Below are 13407 nucleotides of genomic sequence, written 5' to 3'. Positions count from 1 at the left end.
TTACGTCCCACACAGACGACTTTGTGAGCGCAGCTATTAGTTCATAAAATTCGAATAAATACCAATATTTTAGCAAAAAATATTGTAAATACCTGTGCTTGTAATGTAATACAATTACTTAGGTTATCAATATTATATTAATGATAATAATATAAATATGTTTTAATTTTTCAAATATAAGAAATGTAGTTTATATAAAACTTATACCAAACATACGAATTTCTGGACGAAACTGTCACTTAACGAGTATAATATTATCTGTAGGCGTTTTGAGGTTATGTCATAGAAATGTTTTGATCCCGAATCGAATATATTTTTATAAAAATTAAATATCACAATGGCTATGATAAGAGCTGGATTGCAAAGAATTGCCAATATATTTAGCGGCCCTCAAGGTCAGTATGATAAATGATTTCTAAACTATAACCTCAACTTACCTAAAAGAAAACAAAACAAAATATTATTTCATTGTTTCAGGTGGTATATTATCACGATTTGCGACAAACCTTGTGCCAGTAGAAAGCAAACCCGTGCCAGAAACTACTAAAGACGTGATAGCGGCTTGCAACAAACTTATTGAACAAAATGCGAGCCGTAACTTCGCAATAGTCCATCTTCTAGGTAAACAGTGGAGAATTACTGACGGAGACCTTCTAGTAGTTGAAGGATACTGGCCTCCAAACATAGGAGACAAGCTTACGTTAGACAAAGTGTTACTTGCAGCAACTAAAGACTTTTCACTTATCGGAAGACCATTGGTTCAGCCAGGTTTGGTTACTGTCACAGCCACAGTCATCTCCAAAGGCTTGTCTCACACCAGAACTCATTTCAAAAAGAAGAGGAGGAAGCAGTTCATGAGAATCAACTTCCAGAGGGCACAACAGACTATCCTCAGAATTAATTCTATTGAAATAGCAAATAAGGTCAATGAAGCCCCCAAAAATGTATTTTAGGTTGTTAAGAAATAAATTGTAGTTGTTAATGTATGTTGGTTTTCATTTATAACTGCTGATCAACTGATAAAATTACTTCAGAAGTAAGATTCTGCACTGTGGTACATAACATCTATAATAATGCAATATTAAATAACTGGCATTGGTAAATTTATGATATTTGATAAAAATCCAAATTGAGGTAGATTCATGAGGTAGAAAGTAAAGTTTGTGTTATCAATTTTAACTGTCCACAGAATATTTTTGTTGTCACTTGTGCAGTATTTATCAATGCTAGTTCTGCAGTATTATCCTATTCCCAAATATAATTCTGCTACTTAAATATTTATCTATCTTCATAACACAATTATATTAGGTACTTGTTATGAAAATATATGATGGTATGTATGGGTCATTACAAGCAGGGATTAATAAATAATGCTCATAAAATTATGGTCTATAATAAATAATTAGTCTCAAATCCATTAAATTACATATAAATTGTCACTAAATTAGATTTATATTATCACAATATTCTTGAAATGTTGCCTTATGTTCTTCCTTGAGGAACCTCTTCATGCCCTTTAATAAATAAATCATTTTGTTATTTTCAAATAAATCAGTCAATACTTTTAAAAACTTTGGATAATTCCCCTCCTTTTTGTAAGCTGATATTGCCAGCTGAAATTCTTTATATTGCTCTGCCTGCAGAAGCACCTTGATTTCCTTAACAAAATCTATTAAAGATGTTGGAGCCACTTTTTCCACTTTCATCTCAGACTCTTCTTTTTTCAAATTTTCTTCAAAGCCAAAAGGTTTTATCTTTAATTTCTTCTTCTTAGCTGCCATAGATACACTGACATCTTCAGCATTTCTTTTATGTATAGTTACTAAGGATTGTGAAGTGGATTTGTTAGTATCATTATTGGTGTTTATAGCACTGAACAAATCTTTGGTTTCCTTTGGCTTAAACTCATTTACATAAGCTGATGATTGTGCATTCTTGTAGAAATCCATTGAAAAATCTGCATACACTTCATTAGAGTTGGGGTATTGACTTAAAGACTTTTTCCCTGATGATTTTACAACCCTGCTGTTTGTTGCTGGGAATGATACTCCACTTATATTAACAAACCCACTATCTTTGCTTATTATATTAGATTCATGAGGAAGTAAAGGCTTTAATTTAGGTGATGGTAACGTTGATCCAGCTGTTTTGAAAAACCTACATACTTCACTCACAGTCTCCCCAAACTTATTGGAAACTTTAATATAATCACGTAACCAAGCTGAGAGCTGACTTTTTAATTTTGGACTGTTAAACCTTGTGTCACATAACAATATAGCTCCATAGTCATTCTTATGTCTAATTACTCTTCCTATAGCTTGATTCACAGCTCTGGTAGCTTCTAATGAGTACCACTCATCTCCTGATAAGAATTCCTTCTGATTGACTCTTAACTCTTCTAAGTATTTCTTCTTTAAAACAATCCTTGGATCCTTAAGAGGTGGAAAAGGTAAGCCAGTAATAATGACAGCTCTGCCATTCATGTCAGCAAAATCCAAACCCTCAGAAACTTTACCCCTGCAAACTGCCATAAAGCAGGCTCCTTTTGTACTAGGATCACTTATTTTACTATAATAATCAGTTATAATGGCATTGAATGTGTCCTTTCTTTGTGGTTCAACAAATATTGGTTTGATGTTATTTATGCCTGACCAAATACCCTCAGATTGCCACATTTCTTGACACTTTGTCATAATAGGATAAGATGGAAAGAAGACTAGAAGACCATCCGGCACTACCCTAGAGAAACTCAATATTGTTCTTCCTAAAGCAGAAATGTATTTTGGGTTGTCCCTGTTCTGATAATTTGAGTTCAGTTGTGTGCCATCAGGACCCTGGCCAATAATTTTTACACATATCTGATTAGACTTCACAATGTGTGGATTCTCTAACCTCACTCCAACAGGAATACCCAATTCAGAAATTAATGGCTTCAATGGAGCCAGTGTACCACTAGTTAGTATAATGCTTCTCACATTTTGGTCTAAGAGTTGTTTCATGCCAAATCCTGGACTGAAACACCAATAACTCAGAACTCTCTCTGCAGATTTTGAGTTTGAAGCTTTCAATGCCCCCCAGCCTTCAGTTTTCTTATTATTCTTTTTATCTTCTATCTGAATGTGGACTTTGTAACACAATTTGACTCTTTCTTTATATGAATGTGTTGTGCCACTAAAAACAACATTTAATAAATCAACAATTTTCTGTAATCCTACACCTTTTCGTTGAAATGGTGAAGCACTGGCCGTTGATAGATATTGTATAAGATTTTCTATTAGTGTAATAACAGACATCTGATTATGATCTCTGATTTCAGCTTTTGAAAGCAGCTCAAATATAAAACCTCCAGGGTATGTTGAGCCTTCTTTGCCTATGGTAATTTCATCAATAGCTTTTTCTAATGCTAGCATCATTTCTTTTAAAACACAAAGGTCATCACAAGTAAAATCTTTTGGTTGACTGTTATCAACAGTCATATCAATTTGTTCATCTGATGCTTCACTGAAAGATCTCATGACATGAGTTATTTCATCTATACACAATGCAACATCTGTAGTACGAATCTGTAAAGATGCAGACTCCTCACACATCTTTTCAACATTGTGAGCTTCATCTAAAATAATTATATTGTTCATTAACTCTACGCCATTAGCTTTCCTTGATTTTGGATCTAATAAATAATTGTATGGCATGAAAATGATATCTGCATCCTGTTTCAACTCCTTTGATAAGTAATATGGACAACATTTTAATTTCTTTCCAACTGTAACCAAGTCCTCAATATCCAAGATTTCATCACCTTTCACAGACCTATCATCCTTTTTGATTCCACATTGTTGAAAAATGGCATGTTCTTGATTTTACACGTAACTGACACATATGTACCTTGTTCATGTTATTTGTCTCTTTAGAAACTTCAGGATGGATGCACATCTGGTCTCTTGATCCTAAAACTGTAGCCTTAACGTGTTTGTAGCTTGATCTCTTTAATTCCTGCATAGCTTGGAGTTAATTGCGAGTGTGTTCGTGACGAGTAAATAATTTTTGGCATTCCCCACGATGTGTTGTCTTTAGATTTGCCAGCTCCAGCTTTCAATGTATCTCTTAAACCACTTGCACCACTGTGGTCTGAAAAGTTTCCTAACTGTGCGTTCATTTGCAACTGCGCCTTTTTTACAAGCAGCCATGCTAGTGACGAACACAAAAGGCTCAGAGTCTTGCCTGTCCCAGTCGGAGACTCCAGTACGGCATTCGTATTGTTCTGAAGACTCTCGATTACTCTCTCCATGTATGCCTTCTGCACATCGTAAGGTTCAAATGGGAATGTGACCGGAATACCTAATATCATTATTTCCGGCATTTTCAATAATTTTTCGAGTATCTAATATTTAAAAAATTACACAAAACAGACACAATATTTTATACAAGTTGACATTTTTGTACTATCGTGCACATTCCAAGTGTCATTTCTGCCGCCAAAATGTAATGCATTCCGTTTCCACCAAAATATAAGCTACTTAATTCTGCAATATTATATTATTTTTTAATTATGCCATATTTATCTTTGATTTTATTATTGACTACTAGTAATTAAAGTATTTTATATGTCAGAAAACACAGTTTCCTACAGTGAAATAAGTTCTAATAATATAATATTCTTTGGTGGAAAATGAGAAAGCTGTATGATTGAGTAATAATATAATACTAATGCATAATGCTCAATATACTGTTTGACGCATAGTTTGACGTCTACCGTATGATTGACATAACCTCAAAAATAGTCAATAACATTGCTGCAAAAACTGAAAAATAAATGTTTTACGCCACTGATACATAAATATAAATAAAAATGAAAATTATAGTTGAGCAAGAATATACGTCTGTTGCATGCAACCGCACGCCGGAGATAGCCGACTGGAACAACGAAGGAATTATTTGTTTTGGTGCCAAAAATGCTGTTGTTATTTATGACACGGTAATAGTTTTATAATAAATCATATATTTTTGTAACTAAGTCACAACATTATATTGTATTAGTTGAAACTAATCTAATAATTCCATATAATTTTAATAAATCTAGTCCTCGGAATATCATATCTTCTTCTTTTATATTCCTTATAACAAAAGACAACTACATTTTAAGAATATAACGTTATTAAATTATACAAAATACATTTGTCTGTTACAGAATTACAAATCCAAAGATCCCCTTACGGTCCTGAGCCATCATAAATCTCAAGTGAACTCGGTGAAATGGCTCCACAACTCATGCACAGAGCTGGTGTCCTGTTCAGCAGACAAGACTGCGGCCATATGGACCCTTGATGATGGGTGGAAGGTCACCAGCACCCTCACAGGCCATGGAGATGGTGTAACATGTGTCCACGGGATTTTCGATGGAGAGGATCTGATTGTATTCACTGCTTCTATTGATTCTAGTGTTCGTGTGTGGGAGAGGAAAGGGGGTGAGTAGCTGTTGACTGAGATTCTTTAATCCTTGTAACTTATAGTATATGAAATTATTTATAGCTATATGAAATACTAGATAATTAGATACCAAATATATCATTATTAAAATTTCCATATTTGTATAGAAAAAAATGGTCATTATTGCAATCCTACAGCTTCAAACTTGTTTCATATCCAAAAAAAAGTGAGCTGGCTTAGGATTGGACAAGTGGCTACAAAGCCTGAATAACATTTCTCAAATACGATTCATAATTATCATTCACTTTTGTTACTGCAATTTTAAATATGGTTTACAATAAAGATTTTATTTATTTAAAACTCCCAAACTAACCCTTCTTTGCATTCCAGGTACGGTGTCCCTGAAACAATCAATCTGCCTGCAGTCCGGCCTGTGTCTAACCCTCCATGCACACATGCTGTCAGGCAAACCAGTCTTGTTCTGTGCCCTGGATGACCACAAGATACATGTGTTTGCTGGGGAGGAGTATCACAGGGTCCATACATTGGTTGGACATGAGGATTGGGTCCGAGGAATGGATGTGTTAGATGTTGGTGAGTTTTTGAATTCTTTTATCACATGAGGGCACATGCATTTTTTTACACAACTAAATACAAAGTTCGTTGTGTTACTCTCTTGATATTGAACATCTGAAACTGTTATAAATAACAGCAACAACACACAGGACTTCAAAAACTTTTGATGACATTGAAATGATCTTCTCGCTCTAGACCATTTAATGAAAACTTTTTAGTCACCTGTAATTTTTCTGGATTCGTCCTACATTAATCCTTGCATATTGCTATTTGCAACGGAAAGCGTATAATGCTGCAGTTCGAAATACCAAGTGTGTTTATGAATTCCAGAAGACAACACAATATTACTAGCATCGGCATCACAAGACACGTACATCCGTCTATGGCGCATACAAGAACACGTAGACCAGCCCACTACAGGAATCAAGGTAGAAGAGAAGGTATTTCATGCTCACGGCAAGCCTTGGTCAGTGAAGCTCGAGGCGGTGTTGTCGGGACATGAGGGATGGGTGTATGGAGTGCAGTGGCATCCGTACAGCTATGAGAGTGAGTTCAAAGATTGTATTCAAGAGGTTGTTCAAAAATTAATAGACCATTGGCAATTAATATTTCCAACTCCTCCCTAACTTTCTAGTTAATTAATTTCGTTGTGGGATAATGACAAATTAGTTTTCCATGAGACTCGTCGAGCTTCACGGTTCGATGTCATAAAATGCGAGCCACTGCACACTTTTTAAAATTCAATTAACATTATCAATTTGTTTTATTATCAAGATGGCGTCAAAAAGCCAGTATACCGTCTTCTATCATCGTCCCTGGACAAAACGCTCATTATCTGGGAGCCGGAGTCTTCTCCAGCCGGCGGCGAGGGAGAAGGGGTGTGGACGGAGAAGGTGCGCGTCGGTGAGGTGGGGGGCAACGGGCTCGGCTTCTACGGCAGCAGGTTCGGCCCTGGAGGAACGCAGTTCATGGGTCACGGGTATAATGGATCGTTCCATATATGGAACTTTCGTAAGGTGAGATTAAAACAACGTAATTTCGTACTTAGGTGGGTTTCTGATTGACTCAAATGACATAATATGATCTTACAACAGTCACAAAGCCAAATAAATAGTTTTCAACTTATTATCGGATTTCTTATCCCCACTTACTTTTTCTGAGTATCGGACCCCGCAGTCAACGTCGTAGGAAAATTGCGAATGTTATGCCGGAATCCCCCGCTTACTGACTGCAGGGGCTTGGAGGAAAGTTGGGAGGGTATATCTGGGGAAGGGAAGTGTGGCGGAAGGAAAAAGAACCCCCATAGGAAGGGCGGAGGGGGGACGCCAGTAAATATGCCTCAAGAGGGGGGAGGTATTCCCACATACTGAAAACCAAGACACCTAAGCAAACATGCCGTCTATGTTATTTCGATTTTATCTATTATACTGTGTCCCTCCAGGAGACAGGTCAATGGGAGCCGGCGGTGGTGGCGGGCGGCCACTACAGTGCGGTGGAGGACGTGGCGTGGGAGCCACACCGTGGCCGGTACCTCGTCAGCGTGTCCGCCGACCAGACCAGTCGCCTGCACGCGCCGTGGGTCAAGCAGGACGGTATGTGAATACAGGGAGGATGTGGTTTAATTAAATCAGTCTAGGCCAGCGTGGTGGACTAAAGCCTAATCCCTCTCAGTAGTAGAGGAGGCCCGTGCCCAACAGTGGGACAGTACACAATACAGGGCTGATATTATTATATTGTTATAAATCGATCAACGAGGTAAAAAATTTGTGCAAAACAATACGATGAATTGTATAAGCTGGGAAGGTAGTAAAAAAGAAAAGTAAATTGAAGTTAGTTGAAGCTTCTCAAGGATATCAGTCAGTGGGAAGTATTCCGATATGCTATTTAATATGCCATCTACACAATCAACAATAAATTCTAATATTTCATAAGGACTTATAAATGCGTAAGTACCTACTTGGCTGTTATGTTTTCACGGCTGAACTATCGAACTTATTTCAATGAAATTTGTTATGGAGATACTTTGAGATTGTAGGAAGGATATAGGCTACTTTTTATCCCGGGAAAATATATAGCGGGGCGTTTATCCCGGAATATTTTTTGGCACGGACAAAGACGCATTTATCCCCGAATCCGTATGCAGAGACGCAACCAGGGCATCCATTTTTCGGTAAGTGTGTTCCGTCCCACAATGTGATATGGAGCGTGGCTATCGCCTTATCAGGCACAAATTTCAGACTGCGTGCTGATACTGATCAGAAAAACCTAAATTTCACTGACTGACCGAAAATTGGCCTGGAATTCAAACCCAGGACCTCAGAGCGCAGCAGTACAAGCATGCCACCGAGGAAGAATATAGAAAACCGCGATAAAATCCGAAAAATATTTTTATTTCAATACATAAATAACCTAGCCTGTAATATCAGCTCTCTACCCCAGGCTCATCAGAATGGCACGAGATCGCGCGCCCACAAGTGCACGGGTACGACCTGGCGTCTCTGGCGCTCATCACCAGCACCACGTATGCGTCAGCCGCCGAGGAGAAGGTGATCAGGGTGTTCACAGCGCCGCACAACCTCATCACCAACTTCAAGAATATAGTCGGTGATGAGCTGGTGAAAAGGTGGAGCGGTTGGTGAGTTACTTACTTTTTAGACCACCGTAAGAGGAGAGCTCTGATCTCACAATTTTTTTAACCAAAATAACACCACCCAGAGACAATACGCGTGTTACAGTCCATGCGCAAACGCCGACGAATTTTATGGAATATTGATGTAATGAATTTATGCAGTTTTTGATAAAGTAATATCGACATGATCATTACATTAACTCATTATGCCAACATTCCATTAGATTCGTCGGAGCTCGCTTGCGGACTACCTACCCGGGCCCGTGAACAAAAAACTTGACGTCCATAGTTCAAGTGATCTTTTTTTATTGCCTTACAATTCACAAGAGACCGAATAAATTGCAATTATGTATTTCACTAGTTGTATATCTGACCTAACATATTTAATCAATTGGTTTGCAGGTCCAGAAGGAGCGTCCGTGCCGTCTCTAGGGTTATCCAACAAGGCTGTGTTCAGCGGTGAAGACAAACCAGACTCTAGTGATGACAATGACGGGTACTTCGTGCCAGTGGATATGACAGGTTAGTCACTATTCTTATATTATAAAACATAGTCCCACTGCTGCTGTCAGTCTGAATGAGATAAACTCAAAAACTACTGAAGGATTTTTGTACAGTTTTTACTAATGCACAGAGTGATTCAAGGGGAAGGTTATGTGCATAATTCATTAATGTTTTGTGTAACAAAAAAATTAAGGCATATATGTTCTGGGACCGATGCATAGCCGTTCGCATCGCTAGTGTTTAATTAAAGGAGAGTTGCTGTTTAGTAATGGCGCCGGAGGAGGGAGAAGTATCTTTTATATTCTAAAGCTAATGTGAGAATAAAAGTAAAAAATAGGTGTAAATTCAAATGGTATGAGGTATTGTGTGCGAGCATGAGGAAAGCAAGAATCGAGAATAGCTACCTTTACTATGCCAGTGACGTAGAAGGGCCATATAGCATAATTTTTGGGGACTTTTTAGGGTAATGCGATCTTTTGACGCCAGCTTAGTTTAATATAGGTATGGGTTAAGAAATGCCTGTAAAGCTCGGTCACGGTGGTCACGTATTATATACGGTAGCACCTACCCCTCTTGCTTATGAGCTTAAGACGTAGAAGACTGGATTTCGATTATAATTGATTTTGTTTCTCTACATTGTATCCGATCCATGCATAGAACTTGCAGGGCCGCAGAAACTGTTCCGGTAACGATCTAATGTAATACGTTACAGTATCTCCTGACTCTAATGCGTTATTGAAGATACCACGAGGTTCTAATTGGTACGCCGGTATAGCAAGACAGTAACCCGGACACATCCACCTCCTCTCAGATCTTAGAACGTTGATATTAATTGTGCAAACTTAATTGAGCCATGTATTACCTAATTTGCTTTATTTAATTCATTATTGCACATCAAGTGTTTCCCTTAAAAACCAATAAATAAATATCCCAAGGCCAACACTGTCCGCTATAAAATAACGATAGGCTTCTTAATTATTATTTGTTTATTGTGATTAATGCACATGACAATTATTGTACAGACATGTTACATGGCTGAGCACCGGAACTAGAGAGGGCCGTGTAGGGATGGGACACATGACATTATTTTTTAATCGATTACATATTTCGCTACTAACTGTGCTTGGACGACTGCAGAGCCGCCGAAGGAGGAGACGCTGGTGCAGCACACGCTGTGGCCGGAGACACAGAAGCTGTACGGACACGGGTATGAGGTGTTCGCACTCGCCGCCAGCCCCGACGGCGCGCTGCTCGCCTCCGCCTGCAAGGCCACCACTCTGGAACACGCCGCCGTTCTCATATGGTACGCTTCCTTACTCCAGTGTCTCCATGTACACGGTAATTAAGGTAAATGCACCGTAATCTGGTCAGAATCTACCGTCAAGGTAGGAAAAATGTGGAAAATGGATATGAAAATATGTATCTAAAATTATCATTGAAACATTCCTTGTATGTAAAGTGCTAAATGACTATGACAGCCAAGGAGTAAGTCCAGAATTTGGATAATTTTATTAAGTGGATAGCGGTTCAGCCCATTTTGGACGATACTACTAGGGGATCTCTTTCATTTTAGACTGATACAAAACAAACATCTGGCAGCACTACAGAACAATAAAAAAATTAAAATTGTTACAGGGAGACATCGACATGGCATCAGATCCAGAAATTAACTTCCCACACGTTAACAGTAACGCAAATGGCGTTTTCACCCGACAGTAGTCGTTTACTGTCAGTGTCGCGCGACCGCAGATGGTCGTTATTCTGCAGGCGACAAGGTTCAAACTTGTTCGACATGGTCGCCAGCACCGATAAGACTAACGGAGTACATTCCAGGATCATCTGGTGCTGCGCGTGGGCACATGATGGTAGCGTGTTTGCGACAGGATCACGTGATGGGAAAGTAAGTTAGGAAATTATATCATTTTATCTTTATGACTAGAGTATTAGAAAAAATTAACAAATATTTTGTATCACAAAAAATCTTATGGTTTTGTTTGGTTCTTTCTTTAAGTTTTTTTTAGTTCTTAAAAAAATAACATAGTTTTTGAATACAATAATGTCTCCTATGTCCATTGGTAACGTAAACGGACTGCGGACCGTAAATTCCAGGCCTCTAATCCCATGAACACACCACGTGGATGTTTTAATAACAGTGTTTTCATGTGACTGAAACCTCCAATGGAGAAAAAATGTGACAAAATAATATTGTTTCTTATTTTTCTCGGGTAAAATTTTTTTTAGACCATTTAAGAATTAATCCTTTATAGACTGAAAAAAATCTGGTAACCTTAGTCAGTACGGAAAAACTGCGCCAAATCTGCTTTACAACATACTTGTAAAAACGTAATGCGCCGACCCCTTTTTATTCCATATTTATGAAGCGTTGTCGTATGTGACTACTATGAACTCTTTTTAAAGTGATTTTTTTTACAGCTATGCGTGTGGACCAAAAAGGAGATGAAATCTCAATCCTCCCTCGGCATGTACGGGCTGTTGGGCGAGGCTCTGAGTCTGCCCAACACTTCCATAACCGCCATAGCGTTCGCACCGCTCAAGGTGTCCGGTGAGAGGATAGTAAGCATTGGGTTCGAGTCCGGGGTGATCAGAATATACAGCTTTGGTGATGCTTGGAGGCTTCTTCGGGAGTTGGATAATAGGTATAATGGTTATTTAGACATTTTGTATCTGCCCGCATAGCGACTATAAACCATATATTATAGCGCGTCCTATAACTGGGCCCGTTGTTTCGGCACCGAGCTCGTCGGCCCCGCAAACCTACCTAAGGGAGGACGCGTGCGCGAGCGTGACCCGTGGGCTCACCCGTTGTTATTGTCGACCTAAATTGAGTATTATTATTGTTACCCTTACACCCCATATAATTTTTGAACTTAAATTAAATAAATATATACCCGATAATATGTATCTTAAATGATGTATTAAAATCTGTCATCGTGGCTGTGTAAGTGTCGCGTTACGAGATCAGCCTGTATATATCCGGTGTAAACAGGCCTGCGGTGTAAAAAAGCGGCGATAACCTAGTTGGGTGTGAAACGGACTGCCAAGACAAATGTCCGCAGGTTCAAATCCCAAAGGCACACACCTCTGACTTTTCTAAAAAATCATGTGTGTATTCTTTGTGAATTTATCGTTCGCTTCAACGGTGAAGGAAAACATCGTGAGGAAACCTGCACATCTAAGAAGTTCTTTATAGGAAATTCGGAGGTGTGTGAAGTCTACAAATCCGCACTAGGCCAGCGTGGTGGACTAAGGCCTAATCCCTCTCAGTAGTAGAGGAGGCCCGTGCTCAGCAGTGGGCAAGTATATAATACAGGGCTGATATTATTAAACAGGCCTGCATTGTCGACTGCCTGGGTTATTATCTCTCGTTAGTCGATATACTATTAGACCCCGCTCTGCTTACCCTAAGGTGCAGTGGGGTGTTTGCGATGCTTGTATAATTGATATGAACGGGTCCCGTGTACGCTTGTTGCAGCGCGGCGCACCACCTGGCGGTGCGGCGCGTGTGCTTCCGTCCGCTGCGGGAGGGCGGCGACGTGCTGCTCGCCAGCTGCGGCGCAGACAACTTGTTGAGGATACATCGCGTCACTATATGTTAATTTATCATAAATATTTTAAGTGTTGTGGTTTTGTTTTATTCATTTCGTTATTAGCCGTGCTGTTAGCTATCTAGCTGTGCCCGCGTAAATCACATCGTAAGATTTTTTACGACCACGTGACTTCTTCAACAGCAATCATTATATTTCAGTCAATATACAAAAAACCGTAATGTACTATTAACTTTAACTTTCCTCAATAATTGCACTATCTTTTAGTAAAAACCGTACAGAAATCCGTTCCAAAGACTGAAATAATCGATCACATAGAAGCAGACAGCTTTTGGGAACTTTGTTCTATATGTGTAGATAGATAGATTATAATTAGCAGGTAGGTCTCTATGTGACAGTCCGTCTGGGTAGGTACCACCGCAATATCTATTTCTGCCAAGCAGCAGTGTGTAGTCACTATTGTGTTTCGTTTTGAAGGACATTGTAGCCAGTGTAACTACTGGACATAATAAGACTTAACATCTCATGTCTCGGTATGGCGAGCGCAGTGGAATACCAAACAATACTTTGTAATTCAAGGTGTTGGATGGTGTTTCTATTGTTTATGGGCGGTCGTGTCGCTTACCACTAGGCGAACGGCAATCTCGCCTCTTCATTCAAAGCAATAAAAAAATAACCTTTGTATAATTAGAATGGATATTCTTT

At 38.9% G+C, this 13407-nt stretch overlaps 3 protein-coding genes across 3 annotated transcripts; 2 read left to right on the top strand and 1 right to left on the bottom strand.

The window, feature by feature from the left end:
* Positions 1 to 221: 221 nt before the first annotated feature.
* Positions 222 to 986, top strand: LOC115451465 (39S ribosomal protein L21, mitochondrial). Its single transcript, XM_030179806.2, has 2 exons — positions 222 to 395; positions 478 to 986. Exons 1-2 carry the CDS (start codon positions 338 to 340, stop codon positions 951 to 953), a joined length of 534 nt encoding a protein of 177 aa, XP_030035666.1. The 5' UTR covers positions 222 to 337; the 3' UTR covers positions 954 to 986.
* Positions 987 to 1371: 385 nt separating this feature from the next.
* On the bottom strand, positions 1372 to 4466 carry LOC115451470 (regulator of telomere elongation helicase 1 homolog). Its single transcript, XM_030179814.2, is given in 3 exon segments — positions 1372 to 3846; positions 3848 to 4005; positions 4007 to 4466. Coding segments are annotated over 3 exon segments (2919 nt in total). The 5' UTR covers positions 4361 to 4466; the 3' UTR covers positions 1372 to 1439.
* Positions 4467 to 4740: 274 nt separating this feature from the next.
* Positions 4741 to 12791, top strand: LOC115451469 (probable elongator complex protein 2). The gene is made up of 12 exons (XM_037439730.1): positions 4741 to 4975; positions 5189 to 5465; positions 5818 to 6021; positions 6334 to 6549; positions 6778 to 7019; positions 7445 to 7595; positions 8443 to 8634; positions 9035 to 9154; positions 10274 to 10439; positions 10772 to 11036; positions 11570 to 11793; positions 12630 to 12791. The coding sequence occupies exons 1-12, from the start codon at positions 4850 to 4852 to the stop codon at positions 12751 to 12753; spliced, it is 2307 nt and encodes a 768-aa protein (XP_037295627.1). The 5' UTR covers positions 4741 to 4849; the 3' UTR covers positions 12754 to 12791.
* Positions 12792 to 13407: the final 616 nt, after the last annotated feature.

This window comes from Manduca sexta, chromosome 17 (assembly GCF_014839805.1).
Source record: "Manduca sexta isolate Smith_Timp_Sample1 chromosome 17, JHU_Msex_v1.0, whole genome shotgun sequence".
Classification (NCBI taxonomy): domain Eukaryota; kingdom Metazoa; phylum Arthropoda; class Insecta; order Lepidoptera; family Sphingidae; genus Manduca; species Manduca sexta.
This window is presented reverse-complemented; position numbering and strand designations above follow the sequence as displayed.